The 18,717-nt window shown below is 36.0% G+C and overlaps 1 protein-coding gene across 1 annotated transcript in view; it reads right to left on the bottom strand.

Annotated features, from left to right (window-relative positions):
• LOC128640926 (UDP-N-acetylglucosamine/UDP-glucose/GDP-mannose transporter-like) overlaps window positions 1–18,352 on the bottom strand; it is a 153,398-nt gene extending 135,046 nt beyond the window's left edge. Inside the window, exons 1-4 of the mRNA XM_053693386.1 lie at window positions 18,153–18,352; window positions 16,227–16,260; window positions 15,795–15,881; window positions 13,203–13,270 (exon numbers count right to left, since the gene is read on the bottom strand). Coding sequence (XP_053549361.1) covers window positions 13,203–13,270; window positions 15,795–15,881; window positions 16,227–16,260; window positions 18,153–18,349 — 386 coding nt within the window. The 5' untranslated portion in view covers window positions 18,350–18,352. The remainder of the gene's footprint in view (window positions 1–13,202; window positions 13,271–15,794; window positions 15,882–16,226; window positions 16,261–18,152) is intronic.
• Between the last annotated feature and the right edge of the window lie 365 nt (window positions 18,353–18,717).

The following is an 18,717-nucleotide window of genomic DNA, read 5'->3' as shown; positions in this document are numbered from 1 at the left end:
CCAGACACTATTTTGATTCAAAGTTTATGAAATGTCTTTAATAGTCTGAATCTGGGTTGGCAGAAAGTTGACTTCCTGGTACTGCTCGAAAGATCCAAGCAGTGTCGGAGATACTATTAGGAAGGAAATCATTGCAATCTATACAAAACGGATAACAGAAACTTGTATAAACAAGTAACAAATGTGCTAATGTGGTTTTATTACTATTTGTATATAGTAACTGCTTGGTTGTAGGAGCTAAAGTGGTATTGAATGGTCTTTTATCCCGTAGAAGTCGCCCTTACCGGGAGGACTGGATTGGCGGTGTTGCCTTTCAGTATCCAATAAAACAAAATTTTGTGTACCGAATCTTTGTTGTTATCTAGCGCCCAACATGCTGACTCATACATTGAATAAGTTAGATTAATCTTAAAGGGACATTAAACCCCAAAAATATATTTCATGATTCGGAAAGAGAATACAATTTTAAACAACTTTCCAATTTACTTCTATTATCTAATGTTTCATTTTTCAGATATCCTTTGTTGAAGGAATAGCAATGCACATGGGTGAGCCAATCACACGGGGCATCTATGTGCAGCCACCAATCAGCAGTTACTGAGCCTATCTAGATATACCTTTTAAGCAAAGGATATCAAGAGAATTAAGCATATTAGATAATAGAAGTAAATTAGAAAGTTGTTTAAAATTGCAAGTTCTTTCTAAATCTTGAAAGAAAAAATATGGGTTTAATGTCCCTTTAAGTATTTCTGATGTAGGTGTTACGGTTTTCCAGTATTTGCAATGCATAATTAAAAGGGACAGGAAACACCTTATAATTTATAGCAACACAAGTGTCTTGTGATTACATCAGCCAAGTGTAAACTTTTTTTAAAACAAATTGATTGCTGCAATTTCTCTTCAATAAGCAAACCACACCACCACTTGCTTTAGAGGAGCCAATCTGGGCTTTAGTTTGCATACAAGTGCATTGTTTTGCATTTATCATTTAAAGCCAATTAGGGACAAATATGTAGCAGAGCTAGACTTGGGAAGTCAGCAATATTTTGCATAATTTAAAGCCAATTAGGGACAGATATGTAGCAGAGTTGCATTTTAAGGTCAGAGTTAGGAATTCCACTATTTTTGGAGCTAAATTATATGAAATTGGCAAAATTATTAAAGTACATAACTTTCTGAGATAAAATCCAAGGAAACCATAAAACTGGTGATTCAGGTAATCAAACATGATTCATGTGGGATCAATGTTGGAGGTTGAAAAACAGGAACAGTAAAGACTAAAGCACCTTAACAGTCTTCTCCTGTTTACTTATAAAAAAACTAGGTAAACCTGACGTGCTCAAAGGCACGTGCAATGTTGTGCAACAGTTACTTAGGAACCAGCCATTTACCTGGCTCCTCAATTATTTTCAAACAGTACATAGGACAATTACAAAAAGGAGCACGATACAGGGAAAATCTGCAAGCCCAGGAAATTAAAAATATAAAAATGAACAGCAATTTATTATAACATTCAAAATATCTACTGTTCTAAGCAATCACATAGTTTAGGCACACTCATTTACAAAAAGCCCTAACTGGACACAACTAAAGGGGAATTAAAATATAAAAAAGAAAATGCAGGGGTTAAATATATAGTTAAAGTTTCAAATCAGTACTGGGACCTAGCTAAACACATCTGATGAGCCGGTGACAAGAGTTGGCTACCAGTAATGCATTGCTGGCTCCTGTGACTATCTAGGTATGCTTTTCAACAAAGTATACAAGAGAATTAACTACATTTGATAACAGAAATAAAATGTCTCTTAAATAGCATGCTCTTTGAATCATTAAAGTTTCAAGTTGACATGTACGCCCCTTTAAAAAAGGAAGATAATAGTTATAGCCTCCAGGGTTTTAAAGAAGTTTTGCCAATTACTACTACTATGAAGTGACAGTTTAAAAAGTTTTTAAAACATTAATTTTGTATGTAGACATGGCTTTTCTGCAAGTTTCAAAATCACAATTTTTTTAAATAAATTATGAATTGCTAGGAAAAAAAAATGTTTGTAGACATTTTCAGGTTTGGATTATTTCATTATACATGACATAAATTACATAATGTGCAAACTGTAGAAGGAAGTTAAGAAAAAAGGATGAATATATTTATACTACTGTAATAACCTACTAACTGGCCTCCCTCTCTCCCGCCTCTCCCCTCTTCAATCCATCCTAAATGCCTCTGCTAGGCTAATCCACCTCTCCCGACGCTCTGTATCTGCTGCACCTCTCTGCGAGTCCCTTCACTGGCTACCCATCCACAGCAGCATTAAATTCAAAATTCTCATCCTGATCTACAAAGCCCTTACCAACGTAGCCCCCCCCCCTACCAGTCCTCACTCATCAAGAAATATACTCCAGCCCGCCCCCTAAGATCCAACAATGACCTGCTCCTTGCATCGTCTACCATCACCTCCTCCCATGCCAGGCTACAGGACTTCTCTCGTGCAGCACCAACCATCTGGAATGCACTTCCCAGAGCTTTTAGACTTTCCCCCTTTAAATGCTCCCTAAATACCTTTCTGTTCATGGAAGCCTATCTCTAAATCGGTAAAAAATGAATTCTACCTTCCTAACTGCTGCCCCATCTAACTCCACACTAACATCATTCTCACCTTTGCAGTCCCCACCTCCTGTTTCTCACCCTCCTACCATCTAGATTGTAAGTTCCCACGGGAACAGGGCCCTCAATTCCCCCTGTATTTGTTTTGTTAAACTTTGGTGTCTTTTATATTGTATTGTACCGTACTTTTATCTTTGTACCCATGGACAGCGCTGCGGAATCTGTTGGCGCTTTATAAATGAATAATAATAATAATAATAATAATAATAATAATAAATACAGCATTGCAGTATATTCAATGTGTGTGATGTTTACACAGGGCTGTCCTATTTTAAGGGACACTGAACCCAAATTTTTTATTTCGGAATTCAGATATAGCAGCAATTTTAAGCAACTTTCTAATTTACTCCTATTAAATTTTTCTTCATTCCCTTGCTTTCTTTATTTGAAAAAGGCATCTAAGCTATTTTTTTTTTGTTCAGAACCATGGAAAGCACTTGTTTAATGGTAGGTGAATTTATCCACCAATCAGCAAGAACAACCCAGTTTGTTCACCAAAAATGGGCCAGCAAAACTTACATTCTTACATTTCAAATAAAGATACCAAGAGAATGAAGACATTTTGATAATAGGAATAAATTAGAAAGTTTCTTAAAATTGCATGCTCTATCTGAATCACAAAAGAAAAAAAATTTGGGTTCAGTGTCCCTTTAAGGTCACCTAAATATTTACACAGCCCTCAGTCCTTAACAAAAAACTTTTTGGACGATTAGTTTAATTGTATCTATATTCATTGTTACTATAAATGTAAACTCTAGAATGTTGGTTTACAAATATACAGCCCACTGCATGTTTGCCAGCATAGCTCTTGGACAAGCTAAAAATATTAACCATGATCAGACTTAAAATTAAAAAAAAAAAAAACCTATTCCATGAAAAATTGTAGTAGAAAGAAAATCCAGTTTTAAGAAGCTTTCAGTTTACTTCACTACCGGTACCCAGTATTTTTATACACACTCTTTCTGAGGCACCAGCTTTGTCTAAACAGTGGTTTTCAAAGTGTGCGGCTGCCTCCCTCCCCAGAGGGCACTAGGGCATATAAGGGGAGGTGCAGGAGCAGACACTGCACTATTCTATGGGAACCACAAGCAGCAGCTGACTTTGCAAGTGTCATTGTTGGCAAAAACTGTTCCGTTTTGCCAATGTCACGGTGGAATAAGGCCAAGAGCGGAATGTAGGTAGAAGAAAGGTACTGAGGTCAAATTGACCGACTGAATTGTGTTTATTGTCTTGATCAGTAATTTGAATTTAAAACAGAAGTAACAGTAAATTGAAACACTTTGGTCAAGCAGAATCATTTCGTGAGCCGTGTGTGAACCCTGGATCGGATGTAAATTACCCAAATTAAAACTAAATATTAAATTAAAATATTCTTTAAAGAGAAAAATAAAACTATTATTGGGGAGTGCCTTGTAAATTTCATCAGAGGGGAGACCCACCATACCATCTAAGACTTTGAAAACCCCTGGTCTAAATGTATATATGAGTGATTGGCTGATGGCTGTCACATGATACAAGGGGCTGGCAAATGGAAGTATGTTTTGAAATTTGTCACAAAAAAAAAAAAACTGCCCATTTAAAAACACGCTTTTGTCATTTTCTTATTATGCACTTGTTTGCTATGCAATTCTACTGTATTTAAAAAGGATATTAAACAGCTCATTTGGTAAAAACAAATATGTTCGATCAAAGTAAACCTAAAAAGAAATAGATTGTTTAAACACAAAACAGCTTAATTATTTTCTTGCAAAATGAGCACTTAAATCTCAGTATAAGCCCTCAGGGAGAGAAGAGTGGGGACATTTTTGAAACTTTTGTTATTCTGGCAGTTCTTAGCATGAGCATATCTGACTCGGTTTAGTATTAAGTGAATAGACTAGATAACCTAACTCAGTTTTATGACATGCTAGATAAGCTTCCTGTACAGACCACAGCTTCCTCGTTGTAGGGCAGTAAATAGGAAGTAATGGACACTACTCAAAAGAAGTTTAAAAAATAAAGTAAAAAAGGTAAAATCCATTTAAAAGGGACAGTTAAGTATAAATTAAACTTTCATTATTCAGATAGGACTTTTAATTTTAATTGACTTTCCAATTTACTTTTATCATCAAATTAGCTTTTTTCTCTTGGTATTCTTAGTTTAAACTAAACATAGGTAGGCTCATATGCTGATTTCTAAGCCTTTGAGGGCTGCCTCTTATCACAGGCTTTTTAAATCTCTTTTCAACACAAAGAGACAAAGTACACGTGTGCCATATAGATAACACTGTGTTCAAGCACAGGGGGTTATTTAAGATCTAGCACAATACAATGCTAAATTTAAGACAATAGATAATAAACAGTCACAGTCATGTGATCAGGGGGCTGGAAGAAGGTTCCTAGATACAAGGTAATCACAAAGGTAAAAAGTACATTAATATAACTGTGTTGGTTATGCAAAACTGGGGAATGAGTAATAAAGGGATTATCTATCTTTTAAAACAATAACAATTCTATGGTTGACTGTCCCTTTAAATAACTTATTTCTATTATGTGCTACTTCTTAGTGGTGGGGTTTGTATTACCACATTGAAAAACGTTAAGAGGTGTCTTTGCCAATTATGTTATTCTATGCAGCTGATTCACTATAGGTGGGACAGATGTGAGAGCTTTATTGAATCAGCTGCACAGAACATAGAACTAGTGAATACAGAGCAGATAAAATCATCATTAGATAAGTTTAAAAGGATAGCGATTATCAACTGAAAGACACCATTATAGTCTATGGAGAGTTTTGTAGATAATTTGTTTTTTCTAAAAACATTCTGATCAACCCCACTGAATTGTGGCAATTTTTATAAAAGGGACACAAGTCAAAATGGAAAAAAAAAATTAAAAAAAAAAAAAATTCAGGTTTCAAATTGAAATTACAATTAAACAGATGTCTTCCCAATTTACTTCTATGATTAAAAATGTTAAGTTTCAATAAAAAAAAATATACCAAGAAAGGGGACGCTTCCAGCCGGCGGCCATGAGTCGCTTCTTTCAGAGGCTGAGTAGAGGGCCCGATAAATCTGCTGCTTATCGGCCAAGAGATTAGTCATCCATGCCTGCTTGCAACATTTGGATCTTGCTCTTCATGCTGATCAGTTTGATATCACTATTTAATTCCTCAGCCCTAAAGAACTGGAATGGTAAGGTAGAACAGCTTTTTATGCTGTACAACCGTCTTGTTCCTGTCAAGAGCCTAACTTGTAAAGAGAGCCACTCTAACACTTAAAATTCTCTACAAAGTTCTGCCACTAGTCCGCAATTTAAATCAACATGGCATCAAACATGCAAAAAACAAAAGCACCAATTATTCAGCTACTAGAAGACTTTCAAAGGCTTGGTTGGCTTATCACAACCTGCTTTCAATCTGAGTTGGTCTAAGAGAGGGAGACAGAGACTTACCCTCGACACCCCTTGCAGTCTCACAATTGACCGGGAGAAAGGTGACCAGCTCAGAGGACGGAGAGGCTATTAGCTTGCACGTGGAAGTTAAAGCTCATGTATTTCCTACGGAGAAAGATGCAGGGAGATCCTAGGTGTCCGGCTGTCCTCTGTAGCGATATATATGGATCGAGCTGTGCCCAGACTGATGTAGTTGACACATACGAGATGGTCTTGGCCAGGACCCCCTTTCGAAGCATGGAGACCCACAGCAACACCTGGCGAAGCGGGGCTCTTGCTTACCATTCGGGAGAGATTGAGATCCTAAATTGTGTTACAGTCCGCAATCTCCAGACTACAATCTTGGGTCTGCCATATGAGACTCAAGGATGTGCCGCTCCGAAAAGTGGATGCCCCTGTTCATTTACCCAATCGACCACTCGACATTTTGTGGCGCTAAAATAGGTATCTAATGAACTATAGCGGTCCTGTTTACCTGTTGGACTCCTACGCATGTCACCATTTGTGGAGTTTGCTTAAGGTTCTGTTAGTTTAGATCTTTCAAAGACTCAGATATACTAAACATACAGACTTGTTGCCCATTGAAACCTCTAATGCAGTGATTTTTAACCTTTTTTTTGCCGTGGCACACTTTTTTACATTAAAAAATCCCGTGGCACACCACCATCCCAAAATTTAAAAAAAAAAAATCACACATTGTAGCCTAATACAGCATATATATATATATACACATACACACAAACACACACATACTGTATGTATTGTGCTGTGATGCCATGCCTCCTACAAACTACCCCTGCACTGGGAGTAAAAAACAAGCAAAGTTTAAAAAATATGTCACACTGTTGTCAGTCTGCCGTGGCACACCTGAGGATCTCTCAAGGCACACTAGTGTGCCACGGCACACTGGTTGAAAAACACTGCTCTAATGGATGCCTTTTAAGTCTGAAGTCCGAGGTATTTCTCGGCTATATGGTTTATTTAAAATGCCATTTTAAACGTTGGTATATGCTTCAAGGTTTTTGAATTTTAGTGCTCGTTTCTCATCTTTTTCCCTAACATATACTTAATACCATGACAAACATTATATAAATTATATTTGGCGTGACACAAAATCGAGAGAGTGCACTTCACCCTGTGTTATTGCTCTGTACATATTGCATATCACCTTGCAATGGAATGGGATACCATGTGGGGTTACAGATATGACACAAATGCCGACCCTTAAAGGGACAGTCAACACCAGAATTTTTGTTGTTTAAAAAGATAGATAATCCCTTTATTACCCATTCCCCAGTTTTGCAAAACCAACACTGTTATATTAATACACTTTTTACTTCTGTGACTAACTTGTATCTAAGCATCTTCTGACCGCCCCTAATCACATGACTTAGTTATTATCTATTGACTTGCATTTTAGCCAATTAGTGCAGTGTCTGCCACTAGCCACGGGCGTGATCACAATGCTATCTATATGGCCTACATGAGCTTGCTCTCCCCTGCGGTGAAAAGTAAATAAAATAGAGGCGGCCTTCAAGGGCTTAGAAATTATCATATGAGCCTTCCTAGGTTTGCTTTCAACTAGAATACCAATAGAACAAAGCAAAATTGCTGATAAAAGTAAATTGGAAAGTTGTTTAAAATTACATGCCCTATTTGAAAAATGAGAGTTTATTTTGGACTTGACTGTCCCCTTAAGCTTACTTGCTGTTAACACTTATCTAGAACTAAGCAAGTTAATTGATGTTAGCATCTACTTAGTTCCTTGTCACTGATATTTAAGTGTCTAGTACTATTAACTACCCTGCTGCCTAGATAAGAGTTAGTCTGTCTCGGCTGCCGACAGCCTGACTTATATGAAAATTTCTCCAACTAAGACAGCGATTTATTATAGATAATACTCCCTTTTTACTGTAACTCTAAGTTGTTGTATAACATTTAAGTGAAAATATCCCCATCCTTTTTGATAGTGCTTATACAGAAAAGCTAAAAACAAACAAACAGTATCCCGAAAGGTTCTCTTTCAGATAATCATTTATACTGTGGTCTTATCACCTTCTATGTTACATAGAACAGATTATAGCGCACAGCCATTCTTTGGAGGTAACACATTTAACATAAAGGTGGCTCTTGATTAAAGGACCAGTAAACACTGAAGATTTGTATAATCAACAAATGCAAGATAACAATACAATGCAATAGCACTTAGTCTGAACTTCAAATGAGTAGTAGATTTTTTTTTCTAACAATTAAGAGTTGTGTATTTCCACTCCCCCTGTACCATGCGACAGCCATCAGCCGATCACAAATGCATATATGTTTATTCTTGCACATAGCCAGTAAGAGCTGGTGACTCAAAAAGTAAATATAAAAAAAGACTGTGCATTTTGTTAAAGGGACACTCAGGTCAAATTAAACGTTCATAATTCAGATACAGCATGTCCTTTTAAACAACTTTCCAATTTACTTTTATTAAAAAAAAAAAAAATGATGCAGTATTTTATATTTACACTTTGAGTCACCAGCTCCTACTGAGCATGTGCAAGAATTCACAGCATATACATATAAGCATTTGTGATTGGCTGATGGCTGTCACATGGTACAGGGGGAGTGGAAATATACATAACTGAAATTTGTTAGAAAAAAAAAAAAAAATCTACTGCTCGTGTGAAGTTCAGACTAAGTGCTACGGCATTGTCTTGTTATCATGCAGTTAATTATGCAAATCTACTGTGTTTACTGGTCCTTTAATGAAAGTAAATTGCAAAGTTGTTTAAAATTGCATGCTGTATGTGAATAATGATAGTTTAATTTTGACTTGAGTGTCCCTTTAAGTTCTATTACTCCATGTTTTCAGTATATATTCTAATTCATATACCCATAGTTACAATTATATTCCTACTGTTATTATTTGAAATTGACATGTGACGGTAACATTTATGTTTTCATTATCAAAACAAAACACAAAAACAGAAACCAAAGGTTTGGTATGAGACCCAAGAGTGGTCTCCTAAGGCTTAAATGACCACCTGTAGCTTGAAAATTTCCTTCTATTTTTAGAGGTCCAAGAAGTGGCCTCTTGTGTCATTTGAGAGGTCTCTAAATGTCAATCCTTTTATGTTATTCATATGATAAATATTCTGTGTATTCTTTTCAATATCCAATGTTATTTGTTCCCATTGTATACCTGACATTACTTAATGTGATATACAAATTATTGTGATAATGCTGTATGCATTAACAAAACAAACAAAAATTATACCAAGAAAAAAAAAAAACTGAACACCTTTCAGAAACAGCTTACTAAGGTGGGCTCAGGAGTAAGCATGAGTCTTGAGAATTAAAATGGCTGCAGGGTTTGCAACGATGTTATACGAACAGCGCTCAAGACGTGCACATTCCTGAGCCTACCACAATATGCCCCATAAGCGAAAAGTTTCAGCAAAGAATACAAAGAGGCACATTTGAAAGTTTAATGGGACATTGAACTGTAAAACTGTTCTCTTTAAATGTTTTACCAGTGACTTGTTACAGCAGGCTGAGTATATGAAATATATGTATATGAAATTGCATTTTTTGCATATTGAAGCATCAATTATTGTTTTTAAGAGCATGTCCATTTAAATGACCTGAGCCTGCAGAAATAGCTAAAATTAGGAGGGCTGCTATCTATACATTAAAGGGACAGTGTACTGTAAAACTGGTTCCCCCTTAATGTGTATCCAATGACTTATTATATCAGTAGCAGAGTATAAAATGTATGAAAAAAAAATGCTCTTTTGTATATGAAACAGCTGGTTCTGCTCTTTGATACCCCAACCCATTAAAATGGACTACGCTTGCAGGGAAACTGCACTATCTATATATACACACACGCTTTCATATCTCTGTATATATAAGCCCAATACTTTGAACAATTGAAAATTAACATTACTTTTCTTTCCTACATCCCACTGAAAACAATTTCTTCTGCTGTCTAGGTTATAGACAAGTATTAACATTTCCAGTATATGTGGGGATACCACTGGCAAAAGCAACTATTTCAAATGCAAAAGTAAGAGGTAAAGGAGCCGCTGTAAACAATGTAATACATTCTACCAGTTAAAATGGATCACTCGGAACAACTTAGAGGGAGAATTTTTTCTCACTTTCTGCAATAAGATTTTTTAGCAAAAAAATTTATGCAGGCCATTTTTAAATAAAATTCAATTTTAACTTAGGCAGTTACACTAAAGCACCAGTTCAATTGCAATGTGTTGGTTAACTAAAGAATAAAACCATTTTTAAATGTTTTATGATATAGTGCAGTAATTGAAAATGTCATTGCAAATTAGCTGCAGACAAACAAAATTAAAAAATGTCTCTTGAATACATTTGTTTCCCTTCCTCTTGGTCTAACATAGAAATGTAGTAATAAAAAGGTGCAATCCTGATAAGAACGTCTTACATTCAGAACAAAAAGCTTTGCAGACTGGGAAAGGCTAGGGGAGTGTTTGAAAAAAAGCCAGTTAATTAATGCACTGCTGCTTTACAGTGTTACTGCATATTTGTATGTTAACTTCAAACAGCACTTTTCTCTTGATGCACTGGAACACTTAAACAGTGCAGCCAGAACACAGCTCTGTTTGAAGAGTAGAGCTACAAAGTTAAAGCACTAAGTCTAACCGTTCCTGCATGGGTTCTGTCTTTCTGCAGACAGACTGCATTTTCTGCGATGACATCTCAGATCACTATGTTCAGCCTTGGGGCTAGTAAATACGGTAGAATTGCATAACCAAAAAATGATTAATGCGATGCAAAAGCACTTAGTCTGAATTTCAAATGAATAGTAGATGTTTGACAAATTTCAAAAAGTTAATTCAATTTCCTAACCCTTGAATCATGTGACCATTAGCAAATCACAAAATGTATATACGTATAAGGTGTGAATTCTTGCACATGCTCAGTCGGAGCTGTTGCATATAAAAAGATTGTGCACATTCTGATAATTGAAGTGAATTGGAAAGTTTTTTAAATTGACATGCTCTATCTGAATCAAAAATTATTTTGACTTTAGTGTTCCTCCAAAAAGGAGAACATTTTTATAGTACACTACTTTTATTATAATCCTCGATACACAATGGCCAATAGTAAGAGAAAACAACTGAAAAGGAAGATTGTATTACCTCTCTTCCATCCCCCACTGTATAGGTGGTTTTAATTAGCAAAATAAGCTAATAAATGACAAAATAAAGGTAAAGGAGTAATCCATAACTATTTAATATTCTTCAGCATTTAAACACATAAATGGGAGCATATTAAAGCAGAATAATATTTACAGTACAATGTTCCTTTAAATCTTAGCTACCATGGAAGCTTGTTTCCAAACTATATAGACGCATCAGAAATGAACCCCTTCCCGATGTTAGGATGTTCCATGCCGTCCTAACTGCGCTGGCCTTTAAAGTAAAACACAAGCAAGCTGAATGTAACTACTCTGAGTTGTTTAACCCTGAAGTAACATTCATAAAATAACTGTGTACACTGGATCACCACTTGTTAAGTAAAGTGTCTGTTTCAATAATTAAACTGACATATGCACCTTAGGTTGTCTAAAGATCATGTACTGTAATACAGCCGTTTCACTTTTTATTTATTTAGGTTTAATTTAAAAAAAGATGCAGCTCCTAACAAACGCTCATAGGCATTGTGTGCACGCACACTTGTAAAAGAACGGCGCCTCCATTGTATTTTATACCGATGTGCCTGTTCTTAGCGGACGGTAATATGCAATACTGCAAAACTTGCTTGTGGTTAAAATTATAAAGGAATATGCTTGGATACAAAAATGTCAGCTCCTAGTAATTAAAGGGACACTCAATCAAAATTAAACTTTCATTATTCAGATAGAGCAAGTTTTCTCTGTGAAAAAAAAAAAAAAAATCACAAAAAGACAAAGGCGCCTCCTGGTGTAATACAGTTGGTGAAAGATTTGTTAGGTTATCAAAAAGGTACTCACAAGTGGAGCAGCACCCAATTGTGCTAAATCAAACAGACTGGGATCTCAGTGTCCCAGCTCACTGACACTTCCATTAACAAAACGTACACAGTCTTTTTATATTTAAACTTTTTGAGTCACCAGCTCCTACTGAGCATGTGCAAGAATAAGTGTGTATGCATTTGTGAATGGCTGATGGCTGTCACATGGTACGTGTATGCATTTGTTATTGGCTGATGGCTGTCACATGGTACAGGGAGAGTGGAAAAAAGACACCTTAAAATGGTCAGAAAAAAAAAAATCTTCTACTCATTTGAAGTTCAGACTAAGTGCTATTGCATTGTCTCGTTATCTTGCATTTATTGATTATGCAAATCTACTGTGTTGACTGGTCCTTTAAGTACCCCTGCAGGATCAACAATAAAGGGACACTAAAATCCCCATGTTTTCTTTAATGATTTAGATAGAGCATTCAATTTTAACCAACTTTCTAATTTACAACTATTAATTTGTTTGCGTTCTCTTGCTATCTTTAATTAAAAAAGCAGGAATGTAAAGCTTAAAGGGACACTGAACCCAATTTTTTTCTTTCGCGATTCAGATAGAGCATGCAATTTTAAGCAACTTTCTAATTTACTCCTTTTATCAAATTTTATTCATTCTCTTGCTATCTGTATTTGAAAAAAAGCATCTAAGCTATTTTTTGGTTCAGAACCCTGGAAAACACTTGCTGATTGGCAATCAGCAAGAACCAAGGTTGTTCACCAAAAAAGGAGCCGGCATCTAAACTTACATTTTTGCATTTCAAATAGATACCAAGAGAATGAAGAAAGTTTGATAATAGGAGTAAATTAGAAAGTTGCATGCTCTATCTGAATCATGAAAGAAAAAATGTGGATTCTGTGTCCCTTTAAAAAACGGCCCTTTTTGGTTGAGAACCTGGGTTATACTTGCTTATTGGTTTGCTAAATGTAGCCATCAATTAAAGCAAGCAGTATCCAGGGTGCTGAACCTAAAATGGGCTGCCTCCTAAGCTGTAAATTTGGGTTTAGTATCCCTTTAACAAAAAAAATCCCTTTAATGCATGTGGGTTATTTAAAGAAAAATAAAATAAATAAAAATCACACATACTTGAGCTTCTTTGTGCTGAACAATCCTGAAATTTGATTCCCAAAATACAGCAGAGGTAGTGGAAAAGTCTAAAATGAACAGGGAGAAAAAAAATGCAATTACTTTCATAAAGACTCAGTTACAGTAAATTTTATATTCAAAATTGGAGACGCTTGAAAAAGGTACAGAAGTTCTAAGATCCTCTTTAAAACGGAAATACATACAACAAATTTTTTCATGATTCAGTGCAATTTTTGAACTTTCTAATTTACTTTTATCAAATTCTTTGTTTTCTTGCTATCCTTTGTTTAAAGTCAGGAAGGTAAGTTCATGAGTGTGCACGTGTCTGCCGTACTATATGGCAGCAGTTTTTCCAACATTGTCATACATTAGCAAGAATACTAGATGGCAGCATGATTTCCTGTCATGCACACATTACCTATCTAGATAGCTCTTCAACAAAGAAGAGAAGGAAGCAAATTTGATAAAAACTTTACAAATTCAGCTGTGCAAAAAGAAAAGCCTAGCTTTTCAATTATGGACTAGCTTGTTCCATAGACCAGGCGGATTGTGGATGAGAAAAAAATAAATAAATATCAGATCATAACAGATTCTGAGTGTTACAGGGATATGATAAAGACAATACAGAGGAGGCATACTGGGGACAAATGGATTGCTGGGTCCTTATACAGCACTGGGTTTCAAACCTATACGCAGGCCTCCCCAACAGCCCAGATTTTCAGGATTACCATGTTTACTAATCAGCTTATTTCACCTGTGCTTCAGTTCAGATATCCTCAAAATCTGGCCTGTTAGAGAGGCCTGAGAACAGGTTTGAAAACCAGTTAGAGTTTACTATGCAAGTGATATGCAGAAAAAAAAAAAAAATGGAGGTGTGCACAAGCATGTATTTGTTTTTAACTAAAGGAATTTTAAAATCACTGAAGTTAACGCAAACATTTAAAAAAGGTCAATGAAACCCAAAAACCTATTTAAGGATTCAGATAGAAAATGCAGGAGAGAGAAAAAATGTTTCCTTCTATTCTTAATTTGTTCCTTCAGAACAGCAATGAACTACTAGGAGCTAGACACATCAGGTGAGCCAATTACAAGAGACATTTGTAGCCACCAATTAGTGCATTACTGCTTATGAGCCTACCTTGGTATGCTTTTCATTAAAGGATGCAAAGAACAAACTAAATTTGATTACCCCCCCCACAAAAAAAAAAAAAAAATAATAATAATAATAATAATGCTTCATTCTCATGCTTTCTTGAAACGCATACCTAGGTATGCTCAGGAGCAGCAATGCACTATTGTTAGTACATTGATGTGCTTTCAAAGGATACCAAGAGAATGAAATTAATTTGATAAAAAGTGCATTGAAAAGGTTACTTAAAATTGTATGCTTTATTACTGAAAGATATTTTTTGGGAGTTTTAGGTCCCTTCCGTGTATTCAGAAAATGTTCACACAACAGTTTTAACTTATATCTTATTCTTGTAATTAGAATGTATTACATGCTCCTTTAAACTACAATTTTTATTGTGCATTAAAGTAAAGGTAAACTTCCCCCTCCTGGAAATTCTCTCTTCATACGTCAGCAATGACTAATCCGGCTTCCTCCAATCACGGCTTTCCCCCCCAGTCATTGCCTGAGGCTATGCTGTGATTGGAGGAAGCCGGATTAGTCATTGCTGACGTGTGAAGAGAGAATTTCCAGGAGGGGGGGAAGCTGCTCTGGCTGTGAAAAAAAACTAAGGTAAGTTTTTAATCAAAACGGCTGCTTTGTAAACTTTAATGAATGAAAGTGCCCCTGTTTTTAATAGTATTTTTAAAAAACGGGCTTTCATTCACCAAAGTTTACCTTCACTTTAAAGAATTTAGGTTATCCCTTTAGCTGTAGAGCAGTTTCTGACAAGTTATGAAATCTTAAAGGGACATTAAACACCAATTCTTTCTTTTAGGATTCAGATAAGGCATACATTTTTCAATAACTTTCCAATTTACTTCTATTACTAAATGTGTTTCATTCTCTTTATATCCTTTAATGAAGGATAAGCAACGCATTACTGGGCGCTAGCTGAACACATCCAATGACAGGAGTAATATATGTGCAGCCACAAATCAGCAGCTAGCTCTTAGCTACTGAGCCTATGTATGCTTTTCAAGAAAAGATAAGAGAACAAAGCAAATTAGATCAGAGAAGTCAACTGGAAACTGGTTTAAAATTGTATGCTCTGAGAATTAGGAAAGAAAATGTTGGCTTGCATTTCATAGAAAATCTTGAGAATTCCTCAAAAAAAATCTAGAGCTTGAAGAAAAAAATATCCTTTGACTTTTTTTTTTTAAACCAAACAATATTCAATAACAAATGTTTAGGGGGTGGAGGACTAACTTAACAGTGTAAGTACAGAAAATTTAGCGCAGTAACACAATACACAAATATGTACATAGCTCTAGAATAGAACTAATACATATTTTGCCACTGAATAAAAAAAAAATCCAGGTTAAATGTCTTTGCATCCTATGACTGCATGCATTGTTATTAACATGAGGTAGGTATTATGTAAGATCAATATGCAGAATATTACGTATCAGATTAAGACTTACCTTTCGAGGTATGTGCCTGTCAAAGTCTGGGTAGTGAACCACCTTGAGTGCCTTTCCAACCCAAAGAACAAGCACTGTGGCCAGCATCTGCAGGGAACAACGACAGCATTCAACCCAAGGTGATGAAATATAAAGGCCTAAACCAGCCAACCCTTTAAAAGCCTCAAAAGGCCTGAGACACAAAAATGTCAGTATAATTAGAAGCTCTACTATTTATTTTAGTTTTTGTTACCCCAATAATGTTGATACAGGACTTTTCCCCTACGTTAATCTGGATACACATTGATATGATAGTCATGTTTATCTGAACTATATAGTGTAATTTGTTATTGAATTACTTTTTTTTTATGACAATTTTGTGTATTTCGTATATTTTTGTCCTTTGTTGGTCAAAAATATAAATAAAAAAAATAAAAACACACTGCTACGTACCTGACCAAGTCCAACACATAGTGAGGAGGGGAACCTGCAAGAGGAGCAGAATGACAAATAATTATGGTCTCTAATGCCTTCAGGGGTTGCCCTTTGATGTAAAATCAGTGCAAATGCTTTCCAGTAAAAAGACAAAAAAAAAAAAACCGTACTAGTTATTCAGAGATCAGTTCAGTTGTAACACGAGTATAGAGTTATTTGGTCCAGGAATTCCACTGCCAGTATTTACAGATGTCAATTAGGAGTAAGGTTACACAGCAAACCTCAAACAGGACCATATATTTTTAGAAGTTTCAAAGGTTTTTATTTTTTTAATCTTTAAAAGCAAAAACTGCTCCAACTAAATTTCACAGTTTAACTATTTGTTGTTTAAAAACAAAAGTGCACACAACTATTTTGTATTTATATTTTTTAAGAAAGGGTTTTATAATAATCTGTACATGTGTAATGAAATTAGTTAATAAACTGAAGTGATGTGTAAAGATAAAAATATTGGTTACAAAAACATTTCTGCTAAGGGAAATGAATGTGTTTAAATATTTTACAAGCAAATGCACAATATGTTTGAACAATAGTTTTTTTGATAAAAACAGAAACTTAGAGACATTTTTAAGTTAAAAAAAAAACAAAAAAAAAACAAAAAAAACACTTTAAGGAACATTTTGTCAGACTGAAAACAGAAGTTTTAATTTAAAATACAGAAAAGTATTTTCTAAACCGGAGTGAGGGTGTAAGTAAAGTCACACCCAGGTTATAATTTGAACGACCAAACCTGCTAACTTAATATTTAATGTATATTAATATTTCATTAAATTTACCTGTGAAACTATGCAGCAATGTTTTTTTAAGAATCTATTAAAGTGACCAAAAAGATAATACTGATAAGACAACAGAATCACTGGAAAGATGAACTGAATATCATTCAGGATCATAAAAGCTTATAATAATGTCTAAAGTTAAACTTATAAGGAAGTAGTGCAGAGAAAGTGCCCACGGTGACACTCATGACAAACTTGCTAGCACTGTATCTCTAGACTATCCCTATATTAAGTTTTAATAAAAATGTAGTATATATATATATATATATATATATACATACATATATACACACATACATATATACACACACATATATACAAATATACACACACATACATACACACAAACTAATAAAGTTCTCATTGTTTATATGCATTAAGGATTTAAGATAGACACACACACACATACATATATATATATATATATATATATATATACACACACACACATATATACACACCAACTAATAAAGTTCTCATTGTTTATATGCATTAAGGATTTAAGATAGACACACACACATATATATATATATATATACACACACATATATACACACCAACTAATAAAGTTCTCATTGTTTATATGCATTAAGGATTTAAGAGATATACACATACACACACACTGGTGCAGTGCTCCTCTCCCATGCCATACACAACGGTATCATTATTCTAGTAGGAGATGCTGGCAAACTGCAGACATGAACGTGCTCTCACTTTGGCACTAGCCGCTAAAGAATGAATGATACGTTGTATAAACAGCACTGCAGCAGTTATAACAAATATAGCAATGTGTCAGCTCACAGCACAACATAACAGCAGCTTATCCTTTATGTACAGCAGACGCCTCAGTAAAGATGCCAGCAGCTTGGACACAAACTACTGTTACTATATTAGTTGTAAAAACTATGCACAGAGGTGAAAGCTCCCAGGACAGAGGCAAATAAGGAGAATTCAGACGAGCAGATAAATGTCCCTTAAACACCAGGTATTAACCCTTTCTGTCTGCATCCCACTAACAGCATCAGCATCCCAATCGCAGGCAGTTCTCTTCCCCCTCGCTCCCCCCAGACTGAACTTTGCCCCAAGTTGCCAGCCCGCAGTCCGCTACCTGTGGTTGGTCAGCACGCTCTTGTTCACCACTACGATAAAAAACGAACTGACCCCGTAAAAAGCCGCGGCCAAAAGCTTGATGAACACGGTCATCGTTTCGGCCGCCGTCCCCAAACCCTCATCCCTGTGTGCTGGGGGCCTTGGGGCGGCTTCTCCTTTAACCCTAGCATGCTGACGTCTGAGAACTTCCGCCATGGCTTGCAGGAGGAGGTGGGAGTGGGGAGGATCTGCCCGGGGGAGTAGGGAGGGGGAAGCTGGCTGCTGGGGGAGTGAGGGTGCGGGGAGGAGGAGCAGGCAAGGGGCTTATAATACGAGGAGGCGGGCTGGGCATCAGCAAGCGGTGAGAGGCAACGAGAATGAACAAATAACAGGAACTGTCTGTGCAGAACGGGCTGCATAGTACAGCGCAGACTGATAAGGAGGCCAGAGATAGGGGCGGTGCAAAGGGAAGTAGTGGGAAGGTTCAGAGTGAGAGAGGGGAGGGGTAAGTGGGGCGTGTGCATGTGTACGGGGAGGTGCACACAGAGAAAGGGAGGTGCACTTAGGATTCACTATGGAGTGAG

This window comes from Bombina bombina, chromosome 10 (genome assembly GCF_027579735.1).
Source record: "Bombina bombina isolate aBomBom1 chromosome 10, aBomBom1.pri, whole genome shotgun sequence".
NCBI classification, from domain to species: Eukaryota; Metazoa; Chordata; class Amphibia; order Anura; family Bombinatoridae; genus Bombina; species Bombina bombina.
Note: the sequence above shows the minus strand (reverse complement) of the source record. Positions and strands in the feature narration are given on the sequence as shown.